This window comes from Chiloscyllium plagiosum, unplaced genomic scaffold, assembly GCF_037043375.1.
Source record: "Chiloscyllium plagiosum isolate Xiang-an unplaced genomic scaffold, Cpla_swu_hap1 HiC_scaffold_39, whole genome shotgun sequence".
Classification (NCBI taxonomy): domain Eukaryota; kingdom Metazoa; phylum Chordata; class Chondrichthyes; order Orectolobiformes; family Hemiscylliidae; genus Chiloscyllium; species Chiloscyllium plagiosum.
In genome coordinates, this window is record NW_028270177.1 from 30270896 (window position 1) to 30295286 (window position 24391).

A 24391-nucleotide genomic window follows, 5' to 3' on the forward strand; every position below is an offset into this window, starting at 1 on the left:
ATCATTAGACCCTTAATTCCCAATTATTTATTGAACTCATATTCTCCCATCTGCCACAGCAGGATTTGAACCCAGGTCTCTGGAACATGAGCTGAGTTGCTGGATTACTAGGCTAGTGATAATGCCAATAGGCCCTTGACTACCCATACACGCTGGCTTTTCTAGTAAAATGCACAACCTATCAACAATAAGAAAAAAATCGTATCTGACTGAGCCATATTGCACAAGGGGTGGCACTCTTGAAATGGGGCAAACATAGTGCAAGGTTCCACAAGCAGGATATGAGAGTCAAAGAGACATACAGCTCGGAAACAGACCCCACAGTCCAACCCGTCCATGCTGACCAGATATCCGAAACTAATCTAGTCCCATTTCTTACCACTTGGCAAACATCCCTCTAAACCCTTCCTATTCATATACCCATCCAGACGCCTTTTAAATGTTGTAACTGTACCAGTCTCCACTACTTCCTCTGGCAGCTCATTCCATACATTCACCACCATCTGACTGAAAATGTTATTCCTGAGGCCCCTTTCAAATTTTTCCCCTCTCACCCTAAACCTGTGCTGTCTAGTTCTGGACTCCCCGACCCCAGGGAAAAGACCTAGTCTATTAACCCATCCATGTCCCCCATTGTTTTATAAATCTCTATAAGGTCACCCCTCAGCCTCCGATGCTCCAGGGAAAACAGCACCAGCCTGTTCAGCCTCCCTCTATAGCTCAAACCCTCCAACTCTGGTAACGTCTTTGTAAATCTTTTCTGAACCCTTTCAATTTCCACAACATCCTTCCTTTGGCTTGAATTACATCAGTAAAGGAATAATTTTAGTCAAAGCACTTAGGGGGGAGTGGTAGTGTCCCTACTCTAGACAGGGAGGCCCAGGTTCAGGTCCATCTTGCTCCAGATGTATCTCAAAATCTCTCTGCATGGGGTGTTTAGAGTACATTAAAAGAGACATCTGGTTGAGGGTACCTGAGGCTGTAATCTTTCTCTAACAATCATTGAACAGCGATCAATCTCAATCAAACCCAACATCACTCAATATATTTCAAACCAGCTTTGCTCAATGTAGCGACTACACAGTTCAGGGACACCTGCCATTCACTCCACAAAGTGCTGCGTTATCCAAGTATTTATAGAAATATGATTACAGAAGGGTCCCACTGAGCCAACATCATGACTCTCAATGTCACTCGGTCACTCAGCAAGCAATGCTTTTCAAACCAACTTAGAAAATAAATTTTACAACCTCTTAACATGGAGTGCTATTTTGAAAACAGTAACTTACATGCCTATTAATTTCATTATTAGATACTAGCAATGGCAGAGAAAGCAAAGAACAATAATCTGTGCTTTGCTGCAGACATTTATCTGGTTAGCTGTCGTTCAGTGGCTTGTAGCCTTACCTCTCAGTCAGGAGTTTGAGGTTCAAGTCCCACCCTGTGGTTATGATTACAAAGTCAAGGCTGACACTATATTACAGAAACACTTTCAGCTGAGAAGTTAAATGAGGCCATGTCTTCTCTCTCTCAGGATGATACAAGTGATCCCACTGCACTTCCAAAGAAAAGCTGGGGAGGTTCTGTTGAATGGTTTGGCCTTCTGTTAAATGGGCGAGTGGGCAGCACGGTGGCTCAGAGGTTAGCACTGCTGCCTCACAGCACCAGGGATCCAGGTTCAATTCGGGTGACTTTGCACATTCTCCGTGTGTCTGCGCAAGCCCCCTGCTCTGGTTTCCTCCCAAGGTCCAAAGATGTGAAGGTTGGGTGGATTGGCCTTGCTAAAGTGCACATGGAATGCAGGCTATAGGTGGGTTAGCCATGGGAAATATGGGCTGAGTGTGGGTGGGATACTCTTCGGAGGGTCAGTGTGGACCCGATGGGCTGAATGGCCTCCTTCAACACTGTAGGGGATTCTATGAGAAAGAGATTATCTGGTCATTGTTGCCTTACTGCTGTGGGAGTCTGCTATGTGCAAATTGGTTGCTGCATTTCTTAAAATACAAAATATCAAAAATATTTCATTGGCTGTAAGATATATTGCAGCAGCCTGAGTTTACAATAGATGCTTTAAAAAAGTTGGTCTTTCTTAATCGAATATAGACAGCATTATGTTGATTTGTCTATTGGATGCCCCTATTGAATATTCTGAATATGCTGACTATTAGGGCCCCCAGTGCATTGGGACATAAGACAAACTTCTATCTTTTTATGTTTTTTGCAAGACTTTGGGAGAAGCGACTGTCAAAGGAATCCTTTCAGTAATCCAATCAAAATTAAGCAGGAACTCAGCATAAGTCCTGCATCGAACAACAACAAAATGATATGATTCAAAGCATGACCGATCTTGCACTGTAGTAACGAGAGGGGGTTGGCCTGCAGAAACTTTTCAACATTTTGAACGCTTCTGAAAGTGACAATGGCATTTTTAGAACAAGGAAATGATCGCATTTTGATCATTTTTACATCCTTATCCCTTCAAAAATCAGATGTGTTCTTCCATTTGCCAAATTTGCTTTAAGTTGCAAAAAATTCGCCATTGTAAGTTTCAGATGAAAGAAATAATATGCAGATGCAGAAAGCTGAAGATATCTTTCCACACTTGAAGAGTTAGGGAAGGGAAGAGCTAGAGGCCTTAGCATCTCTGGTCAGTGTTAATCGTCTTCATCCATTAATAAGCAGTAATTTTTTTGACACAACATGGCAAGCCTTAAATGCTACTGTCAGGATGCATTTTCCATTCAAGCGTCAGCTGTGCAGTGCTACATCAGGCCGCAGTTTACAAGACAGGTAAAGGTGAGATAAACAAGCTGTCAGAATTGTCACCCACAGTATGAGCCACGCTTTAGTGTATAATCAGTGCTCAGGTTTCTTAATCTTTACGTTTGTAGACAATGAGATCCACCCTCAGCCTTTCTGCTGCTGCTTGACATGAACCATCACCTCCGGTGTCCATTTAAATACTTCACAAAGTGTGTCTTGCATTAACAACATCTAGAGGGGGTCTGTAATCTGTGCTGGATGCATTAACACCATTCGACCTCCCGGATGATAGATCAGATGGCTGGACGCGTAATGCTCCCTCTAGGCTTTTAAGCAGGAGTGTTAGCTGAATTGGCATGTCACTCTGTGTGCATGTAGTGGCTTCATACAGTGGAAAAGCAATACTGCGCTTCCTTGGAATAATTAACATGCTTTTACGTATCAAGGCTGAAGCAAAGGAATATTTATGATTGCATATTAGGGATGGAATAAAAGAGCTGCTTTACACAGTCTGGAGCTGGCTGTCGATCGTGGCTCTATTTTTATATACTTGTGGGACCCAGAAGGAGCGGTAATTCCAATTTCCTGCATGGATCAGTGAACGAAAGTAAAAGCATCTCCTGAAATGGGAAACTGCACTTTAGCACAATCGCCAGAATAAGTAAAGCCACAAAGATGTGCAACATCTATTCGTCATTAGCAGGAAATCCAGCCTCACAAATTGATAAGGGAGGGGGGGAAAGTTCCAAGGATTAAAAAAGAAGTCTATCGTTAGGAGCTTTAAAGAAAACAAATCCAGAATAGCGAACAAATTGAGTCATAGAGATGTGCAGCACTGAAACAGACCTTTCAGTCCACTTGTCATGCTGACCAGATATCCTAAATTAATCTAGTCCCATTTGCCAGCATTTGGCCAATATCCCTCTAAACCCTCTTAAATGTTGTAATGGTACCAGTCTCCAACACTTCCTCTGGCAGCTCATTCCACACATGCAAGACTGTGTGGAAAGTTGGCCCCTTAGGTCTCTCTTAAATCTTTTCCCTCTCACCCTAAACCTATGCATTCTAGTTCTGGACTCCCCTACCCTTGGGAAAAGACCTTGGCTATTCACCCTACCCATACCCCTCATGATTTTATGTATAAACCTCTATAAGGTCATCCCTCAGCCTCCGACGCTCCAGCAAAAACAGCCCCAGCCTATTCAGCCTTTCTCTATAGCTCAAACTCTCCAACCCTGGCAACATCCTTGTAACTCTTTTCAGCACACGTTCAAGTTTCACAATATCTTTCCTTTAAATTTAATTTTCTGTAAAATGCCTTTGATTTCTACAAAACGATTCCGCAAAATATTGACTCATGCCGGTGCTGTCACATAGTCAGCACTGTGTTGTTGAGGCCATGGCTGCGAGTCAGTGAGTGCATTCAAGACAGAGAATGATAGACTTCGGAGTACCAAGGGAATAAAAGGATTGGTGAATGGTGTGGCAGGTGGAGTTGAGGTAGAAAATCAGCCACGATTGTACTTATTGGCAGAGCAACCAAAGTGCCTATTCTTGCTCCTATTCGCGCATCATTATGAGAACCAACTTCCAGCAGATAACATGCTAACAAAAGATGTACATCTCATTCTATAACTCATCGAATGTATTCAATTTTCAGTTCAAAACCTGCTGCTGACCAACTACTAGACAGAGGTGATCCATATACATTTTGTTATTCCTTCCATATTTATGCAAAAACAAATTGATATACATAAATATACACATGTAAGAATGTTAAATATGCTTTTTCTTTATTTATTCATTTTGTGGGATGTGGATATCGTTGGCTGGCCAGCATTAATTGCCCAATCCTAGTATATTAAAAATAATATTTATATAAATTACAAATATGTGTCTGTTACTCTGAAACATATATGTTCTGTACAGATATTTGTTTAGATCTGTGCATACAAGTTTAGATTAGATTCACTGCAGTGTGGAAATAGGCCCTTCAGCCCAACCAGTCCATACTGAGCCTCCGAAGAGTAACCCACCCATTTTCATGTGATTAATGCACCTAACACTATCGGCAATTTAACATGGGAATTTAAATTCACCCGACCTGCACGTTTTTGGACTGTGGGAGGAAACTGGAGCACCCAGAGGAAACCCACGCAGACATGAAGAGAATGTGCAAACTCCACACAGACAGTTGCCCGAGGCTAGAATTGAAACTGGGACCCTGTGCTTTGAGGCAGCAGTGCTAACCACTGTGCTACCGTGCCACCTTCTCTTCATTCATTCAGAGAATATGGACATTGTTGGCTAGAAACATTTATTTCCCATCCCTAGTTTCCCTTGAGAAAGTGGTGGTGAACTGCCTTCTTGAACCATTGCAGTCCATTTGCTGTAGGTACACCCACAATGTCCTTGGGGAGGGAGTTCTAGGATTTTGACCCTTCTATCACCTCTATCCTTTGCACCTCCCACTGATCTCTGATGGCTCACTCTCTATGCTTCTGCTCTAAGAAATTCTCAACTCAATTTCTGACACCACAGCCTCGTCAAGCCATTAGTTCTGAAGAATCATCATCCATTAACTCTGTTTCTCTCTCCACAGATGCAGCTGTTCCTGTTAAGTTTCTCCAGCATTTGGCTTCTACTTCAGACATTAGAGCAGATGCATAGAAACAATTAAAGAGAAACCCAATTTCCCACTGAAACACTGACATGCTGCCCTGTCAGGTGGGAAGATGGTTATCTAAAGTTGTTGTAATACAATTTTGCTTCTCTTTATTCTTTGATGGGATGTGAACATTGTCTGCGAGACCAACATTTGTTGCTCATCCCCCCTTACTCTTGACCTGAATGGCTTGCTTGGCCATTTTAAGAATGCAGATTTCGTTTCCCTGAAAGACATTAGCAAACCAGATTGGTTTCTAAACCACAATCGATTCTAGTTTCACAGCTACTGACAATATTTCTCAATTCCAGAATTATTAGTTGAGTTTAAATTCCATGCTGGGATTTCAACCCAAGTCTTGGCCTCTGGGCTTTGTAATCCAGCATTATCATCATTATGCAATTGTTTGCCACTTAGTGTAACAATATTCCAAGCTATTGTGTTTGCTATTGAAACTATTACAACAGTTTTTCTCTTTAATATTAAGTTCTTCTGGAATATATCAAAGTCCTCCAGTTAAATCACCCACTGGTAGCATTGTTAATATACAAGCTAGTGGCTCTGTTGGTGAAAGATCTATAAACAGTTCTCTGTGCAAATATTATATCGACACTATACTGGAAACAATTTATTCCCTTAGCATGCATCTTTACTTGGGAAGTTTAATGTGGAACCTCAACTTTTCTTCACTTCAGCAGTTTCCTCTGCAGCTTTTGTTTTATTTTTTTTGAATAGCCAAAGAAACGCAAGTGAATTTTCTTTTGCAAACCGTTCAGGGAGAAATTTAGGGTGGCACTTTAATCAAAATGTGCAATTTTCTACCGCCCAAAAGTAATTTTGTCAGGTTCAAAAGGAGGAGTGTAATAATGAACTCCCACGATCATAGAGATGTACAGCATGGAAACAGACCCTTTGATCCAAAATGTTGCAATTGTACCAGCCTCCATCACTTCCTCTGGCAGCTCATTCCATACACGTACCACCCTCTGCGTGAAAAAGTTGCCCCGTAGTTCTCTTTTATATCTTTCCCCTCTCACCCTAAACCTGTGCCCTCTTCTGGACTCCCCGACCCCAGGGAAAAGACTTTGCCTATTTATCCTATCCATGCCCCTCATAATTTTGTAAACCTCTATAAGGTCACCCCTCAACCTCCCACGCTCCAGGGAAAGCAGCCCCAGCCTGTCTATATAGTTTTGTTAAATACTGCTCTGCTCTTCATTTACTGTGTAATCTGCTGAATTATTGTAACAAGAGTGAATTACTCCAGCAAAACTCCATGTGGCACAGGAAGGTTATTGCCTCTGATATAATTAAAATAATCTTATTTTCATCAGGGACTCTGCTCAAATATAGAGCACTGGTGTCAACACATCAACAGCAAACACTAAGGTATAAGCAACAAAGTCAAGGCATGGTTTGTCAAAACTTCCCAACTGCATCATCTGAGGAGTTTCTGAGAACCACCACAGTTTCACCCTGTGGTTTTTAACATCATGAGAACCTCCTTGTCCAGTCTCTCCCTATTCAAATGAAAGTTAAATGCGGATTTTACTCTTTTTTTCAAAAGGAGATATGATCATCTACATCCTGAAAGGTATGGGAAGATTAATATAAAATTGAGTGTTTATTTTTCTGGTGTTCAAAATACTTTGCTGCAACTGAAAGACAGAAAAATCCAGGAATACATTGCACTAAAAATCTACAATGGTATTTTTGTAATGTCTGTATTTAGTTATGATTACTATTACTTAATGTTTGCTAAACTTACACAGTCTGAACATGTTTTCCAATTTTCCACAAGAGGTGTTTTTGGTGAAATGGTTTCCTTTTTTGAAAACTCCTACTTAAAGCCTTATTTAATTAGTTGATTCTTGTTATATACTTGAATCACCTCATCACACAGTAAAGGGAGTGTCAGTCAAAGGCCAATGGGGTATCTTTTCTCTTAGAAATTTCCAGAATGAGCCATTATGCAATCAGGTCACAACAGAACACGCCTATTGCTTTTGTCACAGGTTAGCCTGTGGTCTTTTTGAGATTTTAACTTTATTGCTCATTGCTTAGGAGAGGGACATGCTTTAATCCAAAAGCAGTGTAATAATGGCAAACCCGGGAAGGTAAAATGACCAGCAAAAGTATCAATGTGGTTCCATTTAAAAATGATTTGAGAGTTTAGAAGAAATCAAGTAATAGATTTCCTCAGTAACCTTTCGACCTGAAGATACTGACGGCAGCACAGATTGCCCAATATTAACACACTGACTGCAGCTTGTTCTGCACCACACAGTCCATAATGTGCAACAATCCAGCACTTTATGGCATGTCATATCTTTTAATGTTTCCTCCTCATCTTTCAGTTAGAACAAATTTTACCCACACAAACTAATGGAAGTGTGTGGTGAAGTCAACAGCACATCTGGAATCCTAGTGAGAAGTCAGACTGACAGTCAATCTAACTGAAAAAGAGAGGGAAAGAAAAATTGGATTCAGAGAGAGAGAGAGACAGAAAGGCAAAGATAAGAAATTACTTCCTTTTTAAACAACTGAACTTTGCGGAAGGTTTACTACCTGCAACAGCAAAACTCTAGTTTTATTTGTTCCCTTTCTGGTCGAAGTAGTTGAAACATTGCAAAGAAAATTCCCGCTATCTGAAGTTTCCTTGTGCCATTATGTCATTAGTCCCTAAATTTCTATGATGAGTTTAGTTTATTTTATTATTCTTACATAAAATGTGGATGCATAGGAATCCACGCAGAGGCCGGGGCTCACTCAAGGCTCAAGGACGGGAGCTCAGGAGAAAAAAGGAAATAAAACGTACGAAAAGAGGAAAAAAAGGAAATAAGTGGACACAGTGGACAAGCTCTGGCTGGGGCAGTCCTACTCCACCGCCATCTTGGGAAAAAGGTTCAGGTGTATATGATGCCAAAGGGGATTAACAAAGTCGATATATAAAGGAAATTTCCTCTTGTAGGGGCAATCTAGAATGAGAGGTCGTACTTTTAGGAAAAAGCAGTGACAGATTTAAAACAACGGTGAGGAGAAATTACTTTTCTCAAAATGTTGTGAGGCTGTGGAATTCCCTACCCTAGAGTGTGAGGGATGCCGGAACATTGAGTAAATTTAAGGAAGTGAAGAAATATTTGTAATTCGTAGTGGATTGAGGGCAGGAAAATGGAGTTGAGGCCACATAAGTGGTAAAGCCTAGTGGGTATGTCACTGGACTATCACCCAGAGATCCAGGGGACCGCGCTGAGTCCAAATCCCACTCGTGGAATTTAAACTCAATTAATTAAAATCTGGAATTCCAAGCTAATTTCTCAAAGGCTGCCAATGAAGCAATCACTGATTGTTATAAAAATGCTTCCAGATCACCTTAGGGTGAAGCAAATCTGCTGCTGGTCTGGGCAACATGACTCCAGAATTGCAGCAATATGGGTGACTCTTCAATTCTCTGAAGAGTAATTCAAAATGAATAACAAACCCTGGCCTTTTCGATGAAGCCATAAAATTATTTAAAATAAGGGAAAAAAAAACCATAAATCCCATCTTATTGTATTTCTGTTCTGAGGAAGGGTCACTCAACCTGAAACGTTAACTCTGATTTCTCTCCACAGATGCTGCCAGACGTGCTCAGCATTTCCAGCATTTTCTGTTTGACTGATTCACAGCATTCCACAGTTCTTTCGGGTTTTTTATTTATTGTATTTAGCTCGGCTTATCTGAAGAGAAAATGTGTAATCAAGCATGTCTGCTTCACACTGTACAGCAAGTTCATGTTTCCAAAAATACTAAGCTTATACAAAGAGCCTTAAACTTTGCTCCCAAAGCTCTTTGACAGGCTTGAAGTATTAAGTTAAATCTTTGGAGAAACCGACTGCTAACGGTGTGATGACATTTCTAAATGGCAAGAATATTACAATGGATCAAAAACATGGTGGGGATTAACTCAAGTAGCTCCTTTTGAGAAACAAGACTTTATAATTTGAAATGACTCTGTGAGTGGACCAAAACAGCAGAGATTTGGCAATATCAAGGGCAGATGACAGGAAGATGCTCAGGTAGGACGTGAGTGAGATCTTGCTGTCTGATTGTCAATGCAACAGGGATTTAGTTAAACAGTGCACACCAACATCATGGTGTTTGATTGCCACACATTTGAAAGACTTCCCTCATACATACAGTCCAGATTTCATGCATGCAGCCTGCTTCTTGCACGCAGTCAGTGTTGAGTACATCTGGTCCAATTTTAATACATATATATTGGTTTCCATCAGATGCTTGAGACCATGTTGTGTCTCTGTGTGATTAGTTCTATCTTGAGAGAGCCTGATCAAATCCATCAAACAGCAGTGACAGACGCAACCGGAGTATATAAGCCTGGGTTGAGAAACAGAAAGGCAGATTTATTGTGTTTTTTTTAAAACAAAAGTTAAAACCCAGATGCTGCACAATCCCAGTAACAGGAAGACTACAACACCCATGATGCTATTTCCCAGTGAGTTTGAACAGCAAGCTCTATTCCATGATGCTGGGCTGAGTAAAGCCTTAATGATTACCAGTGTAACCTATGAAGTCAATGAGATTCTTAGGTATCTTTATTGGCTTTTAACTAGTCACTGGAGGGAGGCACACTTTATAAAGTCATTTTTGTTTTCCACGATAATGATATTCAAACTATAGACATAATCCTGTCATTTGCTTTCATAGGAGGTTGGCTGGGTGGATCTCAGTGAGGAGAAAGTGAGGACTGCAGATGCTGGAGATCAGAGCTGAAAATGTGTTGCTGGAAAAGCGCAGCAGGTCAGGCAGCATCCAAGGAGCAGGAGAATCGACGTTTCGGGCATAAGCCCTTCTCAGTGAGTATGAGTTCCCTGATGGGGCTGTTAACCTGAGCCAGGAATCTCAGAGATTCTCCTCACTCTAGGAACTGGCTCTGAGCCAGCTGGTCAGAGTCCATGTACAGAGCATGTGTAAATAAAGAGTAAATTTGTGATGGGATACTGGCCTCCACAGAGTTATTTGACATAGTTTCCACAAGACAATAACAGACCACAACCCATTTGTCCAGAATTCTTTTCTGTTTTTTTTGGTTGATGATGAGAATGTGGGCATCATTCACAAGGTTGTCCCAAGTCTAGTTATCCTTTGAGGTGGTGAGGTAACCCTCAGCAAAAGCCACTGGGGTCCATACGGTGTTGTGCTCATCTTATAAACGGCTCAATGCTTCTGTCAAAATAGCAGGGGGAGGAATTTCAGGCAAACGCATTAAGTGTCCATCGACTGAGATCCCACAGTTGTAACTGCAGGGACGCAAATGCCCTAGCAGATCCTCAGTAGAGCTGAGCATCTCGGTGATGATGTCCATCATTAACTCTACAAGAAACTAGTAAGATATGTGCAGAGCAACTTGCCTGGCCTGAGTGGGTGGGTGGGTATGGGCATCTTCATTCCCCCAGACAAGAAAACCCTAAAAATGTCAAAAGAACTGCAAGTATGGAAATCAGAAACAAAAACTGAAATTGCTGGAAAAGCTCAGCAGATCTGGCACCATCTGTGGACAGAGAAAAATCTGAGTTGACTGTTTCGGGTCCAGTGACCCTTCTTCACTCGACCTGAAAATAAAGCCCCATTCCTTGACTGACATCAGGAAAGGTTTTTTTGGGATCTTGCTCAGCAATGCCGTATCTTTCCTGCTGGACCCCAGGGAAGGGACTTCTCTCCAGCTGGAAAACTGTTCTCAAATGCTGGACGCTTCTGAGTTGTGACTGGAACTCGATTTCCATCACTCGCAACTCAGCTCCTGCAATTGCACACCCTCTGATTATGCAAAAGGACTTTATTTAAATTCCAGTCATCAACAGCACAGAAGGTGGTTGAGAGGAAGTGTGTATCTGAACTTTGAGTTATAGTTAGGGAGAGAGTGCCACAGTGGGTTAAACATTGTCCATTCACCTCAGGGAACAGGAATCAGCGCCACCTCATTGGGATTTACTTGACGATGGGAAGGGAGTTAATCCAGTTTTTAGAGGGTATTAAATTCTCTTCTTTTGGCACCAACAGCTGAAAGCAAAATTTATCTGCATTTTCAACTCTTTACTGCAGGAGTCTAATCTGTTTTATCTAACCAATAGTCTCTTCAACGAAGAATGGGAAGGATTGAAGTCCCTCTTCTCAACAACCAATATCTTACCATCATAACTTATTGCTCGTCTTGTTGAGATAATGATCGTGCATTATAATCATCACCTATATTTACCCAGAAATGTCCAATCACAACCCAGAGCACCGCCCCCTGTGCCTGATGGGATACTTACAGAGGATTCCCCTCCATTAAATTGTCCATTGTCTGCTCCTTCCACATTCTATAGGGAGAGGATGAACTGGGGCTGTTTTCCCCAGAGCGTCGAAGGCTGAAAAGGTGACCTTATAGAGGTTTACAAAATTATGAGGGGCATGGATAAGGTAAATAGGCAAAGTCTTTTCCCTGGGGTCGGGGAGTCTAGAACTAGAGGGCATAAGTTTGGGGTGAGAGAGGAAAGATATAAAAGAGACCTAAGGGGCAACTTTTTCACACAGAGGGTGGTACGGGTATGGAATGAGCTGCCAGAGGAAGTGGTGGAGGCTGGTACAATTGCAACATTTAAGAGGCATTTGGATGGGTCTATGAATAGGAAGGGTTTGGAGGGATATGGCCAGGTGCTGGCAGATGGGACTAGATTGGGTTGGGATATCTGGTCGGCATGGACGGGTTGGACCGAAGGGTCTGTTTCCATGCTGTACATCTCTATGACTCTATAAGTGCTCTTATAAGGTTGAGTTATTGCCTTACAGCAAATATCTCCTTCTTCTTCCCTTTCAGTAAAAAGCAACCACTTGTAATGATTGTATGGCACCTTTTTGCATCGTGCCTGAAGTGTAATGCGTAAACCAGCCTTTGAGCCAGGGAGAAAGAATAATAGGGAGCTTTCTGAAGGTGTTTTTTAAGGAGCACAGGGAGATGACGGGGCAGATAGCTCTTGGGAGGGAATACCACAGCATGTGGGTTCAGGCACTCATGATGGGACGAGGGAGAATTGTACAAAACGTTCGCATCTGGGGAATGGAGAGTTTGGGGAAAGGGGAGTCATGGACAGTTGCTTAAGATATCTACATAACTCCAATAGCCAGGATTCAATGTTTTTATATATGGAGGTACTTCTTTCAGGAAGTGTCTAAGATAGCTGAATCCCCAGTTTAAGGCTTGTTAGCTGCAGAGAGCCAATACCAATTGTGGTTTCAAATTAACCTGTTGGACTATAACCTGGTGTTGGGTAAGTTTTGACTTTGTCCACCCTAGTCCAACACTGGCACCTCCATATCATGAACACCAAACATGCTCTTTCTCTTCGTTATGGCACACGTTTTCTCTAAACTAGAACAGGCGGTTTTAAGATGCAAATTCTTAAACATGGAAGTGGACAATAGGTTTCCAAAGTTCTGGCTTGGAAGGTACCCTCTATGACACCTTGCTTTTCATTGACTGCCAAGGTGGTCCAAGGTGGAAACTGGAACTTTCTAGACAAATGTACTCACAATGTCAAAGCACTTGTAAAAAAAACCTTAGGGAAAGTCATGGAAGTTATGAGCTCCCACAAGGTAATATAATGATTTCATTTATACAATGCACCTGAAGTAAAAAGTTGTTTGTTTTTTGAAAGTGCACTGTTATTTCAAATAGTGTCATTTTTTAAAATGAAAAAACACAAGGCTAGCGAGACTGTGTGTCATGAGAAATCGTTGATATTGTCCCTGCGTGATCTTCATGAAAGAGTCAACCATAAAAACAAATAGGATCAGTAACAAAAACGTTAAATATTTATTCAGGGTCCCACACTGTGCTTTCAAGTTTCTCAATTCCAATAAGTGATTTGCAATTCACCAGATGTGAAGACTTGTGAGCAAATTCTAAGCCACCACGCCAATGGAGTCCTGAGGGAGTGCCGCACTGTCAGAGGTGCTAGTTTTACTTTTAGGTTGTAACCCTCACTCTCTCAGACAGAAGTGAAAGCTCCAGTGGCCTTGTCTGATAAAGTGAGACTGAGTGCTCTCACCACTGTCCTGATCAAAATCTATCCCTCAACCAACATTAACAGATTATCTGGGCCATTATCCCATTGAACCGATGATTAAAATATAGGCGTTTATATCTTGTTCCAGACAATGTATAAATTTGTTTTTTTTTGTGCTACGGAAGGGAAGACATGATTTTAGTTTCATTTTTCAAATTGTTTGATAGCTTTGGTGACAGGATGTCCATGGAATCCCAGCAGTGTGGAAACATCATTCGGCCCAACAAGTCCACGCTGACCCTCCAAACAGCATCCCACCACCCCATCCCTACACACCCACCCCCGGCCAACCCACCTAACCTACACATGCCAGAACACAATGAGTAATTCAGCGTAGCTAATCCACTTAACTTGCTCATCTTTGGAGTGTGGGTGGAACCCGGAACACCCAAAGGAAACCTAAGCAGAAACGGAGAATGTGCAAACTTCACACAGAAGGTCGCCAGAGGGTAGAATCGAACCCCAGTCCCTGGTGTCGTGGGCAGCAATGCTAACCACTGTGCTGCCCGGAAATCTGGAAGCCTGTTTATATATGTATATGACTTAATAAGGTTTTACAACCCTTGGAAGGAAGAGGGGAGAGTTGATGATTTAGTGTCTTAAAAGGAAAAGTAGGAAAGGAATCTTCACTGTTACCTAGCAACAGGAATCCAGAGACAGGCAGAAGGGCAGAAGAATCCAAACGTCAGTCAGTAGAGAAGCAGGAAGCTTAAACTCTCTGGGTAGAAGTCCTGCAATTCTGCTGAAAACTGAGTTTGAGGAGCTTGTATATTTGCTTAGAAGTTACAATTATGATGGGTTTGTTTTGCAGTTGGTTGTAGGTGCCACAGGGAGAGCTACCAGCTGAAGAAAAGCAGGTATTCCTTCAGAGTAATTTGCCTATACGGAATCATGTTGCAGTTGTGCCAAGAAGCCTCAACATAGAGATCGTGATGAATCATCACTGTGATTTGCTGCCTTTGAGGATATTGCTGCGATAAAAGAAATAGTGACAGTCTCACTATGTACCCCAGTAGACGGATTGAAACAGTAGTGCCTCTAATGCTTTCTACAGAACTGAAAGGAATTATAAAGTGATGGTCTTCTGCTGCTGTCAGAGGGGCAGGAGAAACAAGTGGAACAGATGACAAAAGGGTCCCATATCAAAAGGCAATACTAATGGTAATTGAAAGATATACAGATGAAGAATAGGTGTTAAACTAATAGCAGAGGATCAATCAGCTCATCCGACAGAAAACGTGTGCTGACAAGGCACCTGAGGAAATGGGGTTTTAGTGGCAGGTAGGGCGAATCAACTGGAGGTCAGAGTTGATACTCTGAAACTGCTGAGCTAAATGTTAAGTCTGAATAATGTAAAAGTGTTTAGGTGGAAAATGAGACTCTGTTCGTCTAGCTGGTGTGGAGCTTTAGGGTGGAGGTATTCTGCAAAGTAGCCACTCAATCTGCAATGGTCTCTCCAAATGTAGAGGAGATCGCATTTTGAGCAGGGATACAGTAGGCGAGACTGGACGAAAGACAATTTCACCTGGAAGGTGTGTTTGGGGCTTTAGAGCGTCATGAGAAAGGAGGTAAAGGGCTAGATGTCAAAACATCGATGACTGCCTTGAAGAGGAGGAAAAGGGAGGCTAAAGAGCTGTTGGAGTGACAGTGAAGTGGAGCAAGGTGTTGCAGATGGAATAGTCCCCGTGGAATGCTGACAGATGAGGGGAGGGTTTGTTTGGTTGTGGTATCCTGCTGGAGGTGGCAAAAGTGGCAGAGGAAATGCAGTTAATGCTTTATCCTTGTTAAATCAACTTTTTTTGTTTATCCTAAAAGTACACTTGCAGACTCTTGTTAATGTGCACAGTAACCAATCTCCATTGTTTAGAAACACAGGTTCAGGTTTATCAAGGTAGGAGCAAATTACTGCAGATGCTGGAATCTGTGCTGCAAACAAAAAAAATGCTGGAAATCGCAGCAGGTCAGGCAGTATCCATGGAGAGAGGTCTATCACGTCAGGTTTCATTCTGGGATCTAACTTGACCAGCTGGGATGATCATCTCAATGTGTGCTTTTCTCCCCATGTGCTATCTGTTCCAATGGCCAGCAATCTTAACATGTCACCATGGAAGTTGTGTTATCCAGCAGAAATTCTCTACAAACCATTAATTCAAACTTCACAGCTAAAGAATTCATAAACTGAAATATCAAAGAATGGGGGGGGGGGGGGGGGGGGGGGAGAAAGAGAGGGGGAGGTTTCTCCCAGACTGCTGCATTCTGCCGGAGGTTAGTCTTTCATGCCATCCAAACCTGGAAAGTCCACAACTAAGACACATCCTTCAGCAGCTGATCAGACATGTGTCCAAGGGCCAAGTAGAGGGTAAACGGCCCCCAGGACGCCCCACAGTTGGTGCAGGATAAAGCACTGTACCACCAGCACTGCAATGGGATGTCTGGGTGAAGTGCACAGTGGTATCCTATGCAGTTTACAAATCTTACATCCAGGGGTGCCAAGTGAGCAGCAATGCTAAATTTACAAGAGAGTTACAGAAACCCTGCTACAAAGACGAGGCCATTCAGCCCATTATAATGGATGGACTGGGGAGCCATGGAAACCCAGGACATTTGGCCTGTCCTGCCTGTACCAGCTCAGTGAAGGAATGCCGCTCCCTATGACAAGAAATGCTATCTTCATCATGGCTCTTTCTCATCTGAGAAATCTGCGTGCCCAGGAGGTAATTATATTTGGCTGCTTCTTCAAGAATACTCACTGAGCATGGTCACTGTCAGAGTGATTTAGGAGTTAAACTGGAACCAAATGGTTTGGTCATTAGCTGTTTCCATTGCCAGTGCCTCAGCAATATATACTCTGCTCCACTATATTGAGCATGCCTTTCAAAACCTGTTTATCTGATTACTCGCCTCACACACAACTGACCATAAAAAGCAGCTCCCCACACGTGAATCTGATTTGTTGATCCCTGAGTAAAACTTGAGCTTACTTGATTGAAAACGACATCTAAACCTCTAATGAACAGGAAGAACAGAGTTCTGGGTCAGACATACAGAACACACCTGTAAAGATAAAGTGGTTTCTCAGTTGGCAAGGTATTGTTGACAACCAACAAAGCATTCATTTAGTTAACCAATTCATCACCTATTAGCCAACTACATCAAGTTGTCATACAGTCTCCACAACGCAAGCTGACTGCAACTGAATTGAACACCACAGTCCCATGTGGGTAGGTGAAAAAAACGAAAGAACAGGTTGATTCGTGTGGTTATGCTGCCACCTACAGCTCCATAACGGTAAATCAGCAGACCCTCTCAAAGAGAAGCTTTCAACTCCAGGTTTCCCCTTTCCTGAACTATTCAGCCTCGATGAAGTTCAAATCACTCAAACTCCATGATGTCCTTGATTGGGGTGCACCGCAGTGAAAATGTGCACAGGTCAATATCCTCCCTCGTCACTGTGTCCAGTGTACCGCAGTGACTGCTGGGTGACAATTCACTTGGTAATTCAGGGTAACATACAACAATATAAGAGAGGCGCTGTGGTCCAGTGGTAGTGCCCCTACCTTTGAGTCGGGAGGCCAGGGTTCAAGTTCCACTAGCTCCAGAGATGTGTAATAACATCACTGAACAGGTTGATGAACAAAAGTCCAAGGCATCGGACACCATTCAGCCTGCCCCACTTATACTAGCTTTTTGAAAACGTTGTTCAATGAGTTCCCCACAACCAGGCAATTTTTCTTCCAAAGTTACCGATGGATCTGTGTCCACCACAACTTCAGGCTGGGTGTTCCTACACATCATCACCGGGGTAGGTTAAACCTCAACTGGTGCGTGTCAAAGGTTTATACATGTTAGTACAGCGATTGGTGGTGCTTGGTTTTTACTGAGTACCTCGCTCCTCAGCATCGTTGTAAACTCCTGCAATGCCTCATTTGGTAACTCGGCTCCACATTCCTCGGGTTACCTTTCTGAATGGGGTGCAGTGGGAGCAAAGCTACCAGAAGCACTGACTTCCTTCTATGTCATGGGGGGGTGGGGGGGGGTTAACACTTTCAGGACCGTCCCCAATAGAGCTCCAAATGTCACTTTGATGGTGGAGAGGCAGGACAAAGACCTAAGAAGATTGTTCTTATACAAAACTCCAGTTCCCTGAGGATCCAGTGAATCTTCTTTGCGAGGTTGATCTACTCCCGTGATGCAGGACTCTGTGCTCCTACTGGCTGTTTGTAGAGAGGCTAGAGGATCATCAGTTCAGTGCCTAACACTCTTTGGTTGCCCAGTGAAGAGAGTTATCTCCAGACAATTTGCAGACAGGCGCATTCCAAGGTCAACAGCTACATACTGATTTGATTTATTCTTGTCACATGCACCGAGATACAGTGAAAAGTGCTGTGGATTACAGGCAGATCATACCATATAATGTACATCAGGGAGCAGAATGCAGAACACAAGGTTACAGCAACAAAGGAGGTGCAGAGGGAGAGATCAACATTAACATTTGAGAGTTCCATTCAAAAGTCTGATAACAGCAGGGGAAGAAGCTGGCCTTGAATCTGATCATACACGTATCTCCCCAACAGAAGAGGGTGGAAGAGAGTATAACCGGGGTGGGAGGGGTCTTCGATTATGTCGGTTGCTTTTCTGAGGCAGTGGGAAGTATAGATGGAGTCAATGGATGGAAAGCTGCTTTGTGGGATGGACTGGGCTGTGTTCACGGCTCTCTGTAGTTTCTTGCCGTCTTGGGAAATGCAGTTGCTGTTCACATCATGATGCATCCAGGCAGGATGCTTTCCATGGTGCTTCTATAAAAATTGTTAAGGTCTTTATGGACATACCACATTTCCTTAGCCTTTTGAGGAACGAGAGACGTTGTTGTGTTTCCTTGACCATCGCGTTGACGTGGGTGAACCAGGACAGATTGTTGACGACCAACACTCCCTGGAACTTGACGCTTTCAACCATCTCCACCTCAGCCCCATTGATGCAGACCTCTCAGCCACAGTACCCCAAAGGGAAGGGGTGAAAACTGGGTTAAACCCCAGAGGTTTTTTACATGCCATGGAATGTACTGTCAATTATCAAACCTATTGAAGTTGTATTCAGGTACCTCAGTTCTGGGAAAGTTGAATATGACTGCACTTCCTGAAATACCGAATTCAGGACATTTTGCAGTATATTTTTACATAACTCATCATGGAACATTTTTTTGGGGATGATGTATATTACTGTGATCAAAGCCAATTTTTAACCTTCAGAAGAGAACCCTTTTGCAGAAGGGGTGGCTGCACTTAGCAGACTAGGTTCCTTCAGCTGACAGACAGACAAACGGAGCAGGGCCGGAAGTTGGGAAGTCTGAGGGTGGGATGGATAGGCCACTCACCCCTCCAGTTTGCCACAGATATCCAAATGAGATGGTCTTCATTGATAGAAAACCTATTGCTCTTCTTCCCCCAAACACCGAACTGTTATGTTTGAGAATTATCCAGATATCTGGGGCGGCATGGGTCGCTCAGTTGTGAGCACTAATGCTTCACAGCACCAGGGACTGGGTTCGATTCCAGCCTCAGGTGACTGTCCTTATAGAGTGTGCATTTTATGTGTGTGTGTTTTTTTTTCTCTTCCAGGTGCTCTGGGCTCCCCCCACAATCCAAAGATGCGCAGGTTCGGTGGATTGCCCATGTTAAATTGCCCTGTAGTGTCTAGGGATATGTGAGCAAGGTGGACTACCCGTGGGATATGCAGGTTACAGGGATAGGGTGGCGGAGGTCTGGGTGGGATGCTCTTCGGAGGGTTGGTGTGGACTTGAAGGGCCAAATGGCCTGTTTCTATGATTTGAGTCACACTGAATGGTTGAGTTAAAGACCGGCATTGACTGCACCTCCACATCCATCCATCCATCATTCCACACCCCACCAGCCAAGACCTCGGTGTCAGGGGTAAGACACCCCGGCGCACTGCCGAGGTCACAAGGGAAACATGCTGAAGGAGTCATCCTGCATTATTGCCGAGGGAGCACGGAGCAGGGGCAGCAGACTCACTGCATTCCAACAGGGTAATGAAGCAAACCACAGCCTCAGGAAACACAAAGCTTTACCGAGTTCAGCTGCTGAAGCGAGGGAAACGATACCAAAACCTCACAATGCACCTCATCACCTTTCTGCAGGGTGTTCCCAGCATTTACTGAAACCCTGGATAATCTGTTATGTTGTGGAGGTGCGGGTGTTGGACTGGGTTGGAGAAAGTCAAAAATCACACAACACATGTTATAGTCCAACAGGACTTGAAAGCAGCGCTCTGAAAGGTTGTGATTTTAAATAAACCTGTTGGACTATAACCTGGCGTCATGTGATTTTTGACCTGGATATCTTTTGCCGGTGGAAATGAGAGTTGCAGCATTAATGTCCTTTCAAACCTCTCAAGCAAGAGATTTCGGATTGTTATTCAGGAGACTGCGAATGGCAGTAGGAGACCTGCATGTTGTCTATTTGCCACAAGAATTTCTATCGATTTGCCCCCCTTCCCCAACTCAGTTTAAGATGACAAGCTTAGATAATAGGAGGGACATTCAGCTCCTTATTGTCGATGCTAGTTAGGTATTAATTTCATCTTGTGCTGTGTCCAGCAAGTATTAATCCAATTCCTTATTCACAAGCAAAACTAGAAATTGGTTACATACGTTGTTTGAGTAATATTTTCACTTGGGAATAAGATAAAACATAAGTTCTCAGGTCATGTGTAATTCAAGGAAAAAAGTACTCAAATCTCTAGAGATTAATGCCATAAAACTCTGACTGCTTATGAAACTTGGCAGTGTCTGCTTTACATCTTCCAGTATTACAGGCCCATTAGCAGGATGTTAATGCCATACAGTGAAACTGATATAAAAAAGGCAAGTCAGTGTGTGAGAGGGAGCGACTGTGTGAGAACGAGGGAGAGTGAGAGAACGAGGGAGAGTGAGAGAACGAGGGAGAGTGAGAGAATGAGGGAGAGTGAGAGAAGGAGGGAGAGTGAGAGAAGGAGGGAGAGTGAGAGAAGGAGGGAGAGTGAGAGAAGGAGGGAGAGTGAGAGAAGGAGGGAGAATGAGAGAAGGAGGGAGAGTGAGAGAAGGAGGGAGAGTGAGAGGACGAGGGAGAGTGAGAGAAGGAGGGAGAATGAGAGAACGAGGGTGAGATAAGGAGGGAGAGTGAGATAAGAAAGGAGAGTGAGAGAATGAGGGACAGTGAGATAAGGAGGGACAGTGAGATAAGGAGGGAGAGTGAGATAAGGAGGGAGAGTGAGATAAGGAGGGAGAGTGAGATAAGGAGGGAGAGTGAGAGAACGAGGGAGAATGAGACAACGAGGGAGAGTGAGACAACGAGGGAGAGTGAGACAACGAGGGAGAATGAGACAACAAGGGAGAATGAGATAAGGGAGGGAGAGTGAGATAAGGAAGGAGAATGAGAGAACGAGGGAGAATGAGAGAACGAGGGAGAGTGAGAGAACGAGGGAGAGTGAGAGAACGAGGGAGAGTGAGAGAACGAGGGAGAGTGAGAGAACGAGGGAGAATGAGAGAACGAGGGAGAGTGAGAGAACGAGGGAGAGTGAGAGAACGAGGGAGCGTGAGGGAACGAGGGAGCGTGAGGGAACGAGGGAGCGTGAGGGAACGAGGGAGAGTGAGAGAACGAGGGACAGTTAAGTGAGAAGGAGGGAGAATGTGAGAGGGAAAAAACGAGAGTGACTGAAAAACCAAGTGAGAGTGTGAGTGAGAGAATGAGGAGGAGTGGTGAGTGAGATTGAGAATCAGCAAGAGTGAGAGAAAGAGACAGCATGTGAGAGAGGCAAGAAAGAGAGGCAGAGAGAAGGAGACTAAGAGATGGAGTGAGAGACGGTAGGTTTCAAACAGAAAGAGAGAGAGAATTACACACAAATTACTTAAAATTGAGGAGTGAAAGGACTTGTTGCAAAAATTCAAGAACAGAGAAAATGAGAGGGTTCTGATTGACTGATCCAAAGGTGACCATGAATAGGTTAAATTATCAAGTTTTTCATTCAGACCATTTTCTATATTTCACTCTTTTTCAGCATTTAATTGTTGAAAGTCACTGGGTGAGAGAGCTTGGATACAGCCCTCAGGTTAAAGTTGTAAGTCAGACAGTGGATGCCCGTCACATGCCCTGCCTCTTGTCCCTCTCCACTGAAGTGAACACAATGGACATTGCAGAATATGTACGTCATTGGAGGGTCAGTTGGAGTCGATGAGCTAAATGGTCTGCTTCCACACTGTAAGGGCTCTATGAGATAGCCAGTCTGCTGCCAACCAAAATACTACCTTCACCATAGCCAGTGTTGAAAGGCCAAGCCCCTATTTCTAGCTTCCAAATTCACTGGGAATCCACAATACGGAAACAATCGACAAGACGTCAGAACAGATACGGCAAACAAAACAAATAACATGACAGAAAGGTGATTTGCCAACTGTGCCCAGGTGCCTCTGCCCTTTGGAGGTGATGTCCAATCCACCCATAACACCTCCTGATCTTTTAATACCCAAAGCTCTTCCTTTCTGGTCAGATCTAATGCAACAAAACTGTAAATAACGAGCTCCAGGTCTCACAGGGACAATTGAAACTCGCCCACAATGGTGCGCAGTACAGTGCTTCGTTCATGTCTGTCACAGTGTTCAAGTCCGACATCTAAGTGCCAAACACACGAACACTAGGGTGAGAAAGCCAAGTTTTAAATGGGTCTGTACGATGTCCAGGGTTAATCCAAATCTATGTCGAGACTGTACTGTTTGGGATACCAGTTGGCTGGATTGCAATGGAGAGTGAGGTCAAACAGCACAGGTGAATTCCCATGACAACTGAGGTAATGATGAAGGCTTCCCCTCTCAAATAAAGCTAAAATACTGTGAATACTGGAAACCTGAAACAAACACTGAGAATGCTGGAGAAACTCAGCACACGTGGAGAGAGAGAGAGAGGGAGAGGGGGGGAGAAAGAAAGAGAGTTCTGAAGAGTCAGAACTGAAGAACTCTTACGAAGACAAATTGTACCAGATTCCAAACGTTATCTCTGCTTTTCCCTCCAGATCTCGCTGGACGTGCAGGTTTCTCTAGCAATCTCTGCCTTTGTCTCATCTTCTCAATCTCACCTGAGGCATGGTCACCCTCAGGTTAAATTCAGTACCAACCGTCTCTCTCTAATGAAGGACAAAATACTGTCGCGAATGAGACTGACAGAACATAGCAACATAGAAAACAGATGCAAGAATAGGCCATTCAGCCATTTGAGTCTGCACTAGTATTCAATATGATCATGATTGATCACGTAATCTCAGTCTCCCATTGCTGCACCCTTGATCCCTTTAGCAGCAAGGGCTACATCCAGCTCCCTCTTGAATATATCTACTGAACTAGCACCAAGGGGACCAGGAACAAGGGGCAATGGTGAGTGTCACAATGGCTGTATGAGAACAAATGACAGTGTGAGTGAGAACACGAGGGAGACTATGAGGGTGCGAGAATGAGAGATAGGAAGAGATACATTGCCGATGATACAAAGTTAGGTGGACAGGCAGGTAGTACTAAGGAAGTGGGGAAGCTGCAGAAGGATCTAGACAGTTTGGAGGAGTGGTCCAGGAAATGGTTGATGGAATTCAATGTGAGTAAATGCGAGGTCTTGCACTTTGGGAAAAAGAATAGAAGCATGGATTACTTTCTAAACGGTGAGAAAATTCGTAAAGCCAAAGTACAGAGGGATCTGGGAGTGCTAGTTGAGGATTCTCTAAAGGTAAACATGCAGGTTGAGTCCGTGATTAAGAAAGCGAATGCAATGTTGTCAATTATCTCAAGAGGGTTGGAATATAAAAGCACTGTTGTGCTACTGAGACTTTATAAAGGTCTGGTTAGGCCCCATTTGGAGTACTGTGTCCAGTTTTGGTCCCCACACCTCAGGAAGGACATACTGGCACTGGAGCGTGTCCAGCGGAGATTCACACGGATGATCCCTGGAATGGTAGGTCTAACATACGAGGAACGGCTGAGGATCCTGGGATTGTATTCATTGGAGTTTATAAGATTAATGGGAGATCTAATAGAAACTTATAAGATAATACATGGCTTGGAGAGGGTGGACGCTAGGAAATTGTTTCCGTTAGGCGAGGAGACTAGGACCCGTGGACACAGCCTTAGAATTAGAGGGGGTAAATTCAGAACAGAAATGCGGAGACATTTCTTCAGCCAGAGAGTGGTGGGCCTGTGGAATTCATTGCCACAGAGTGCAGTGGAGGCTGGGCGCTAAATGTCTTCAAGGCAGAAATTGATAAATTCTTGATGTCACAAGGAATTAAGGGCTACGGGGAGAATGCGGGTAAATGGAGTTGAAATGCCCATCAGCCATGATTGAATGGCGGAGTGGACTCGATGGGCCGAATGGCCTTACTTCCGCTCCTGTGTCTTATGGTCTTATAGAGGCAAGAGAGATGGACAGAGAGAACGAGACTAAGAGGTGGAGATGAGAGACAGTGGACATGAAAGAGAAAGAGAGGGAAAAGGAGAGAATTACAGATGCATTTCTTAAAATTGAGGAGTGGAAGGACTTGAGAACAGCATACAATTCCCTAGCACAACGGTAACGTTCACTTTCGTAGCAATGGTTAAGTTTGTGGTCTTGGCTAAGAGAAAAAGACTTGCATTTACATATCACTCACAATCTCCTGAAGTGTTTTCCTGGCAATGAATTCACTGAGATGGGCAGTCGCTGTTTTACAAAGTGTGCAGCTAATTTGCAAGTGAACACTCAAATACGTCTACGTCACGGGACTTCTTGTGACAAAAAAAAATCCCAAAACCATAACCACAAGAACAGCGGGTGATATTTCC

At 43.5% G+C, this 24391-nt stretch overlaps 1 protein-coding gene across 9 annotated transcripts in view; it reads right to left on the bottom strand.

The window, feature by feature from the left end:
• Window positions 1-24391, bottom strand: part of LOC122541051 (multiple C2 and transmembrane domain-containing protein 2-like) — a 487119-nt gene that overhangs the window by 136673 nt on the left and 326055 nt on the right. The window contains exon 18 of one of the 9 annotated variants that reach the window (XM_043677553.2): window positions 9122-9805. The exons of the other annotated variants lie outside the window; for them this stretch is intronic. Coding sequence (XP_043533488.1) covers window positions 9740-9805 — 66 coding nt within the window. The 3' untranslated portion in view covers window positions 9122-9739. Of the gene's footprint in view, window positions 1-9121; window positions 9806-24391 lie in introns of those variants that run through there. 9 annotated transcript variants of the gene reach the window in all.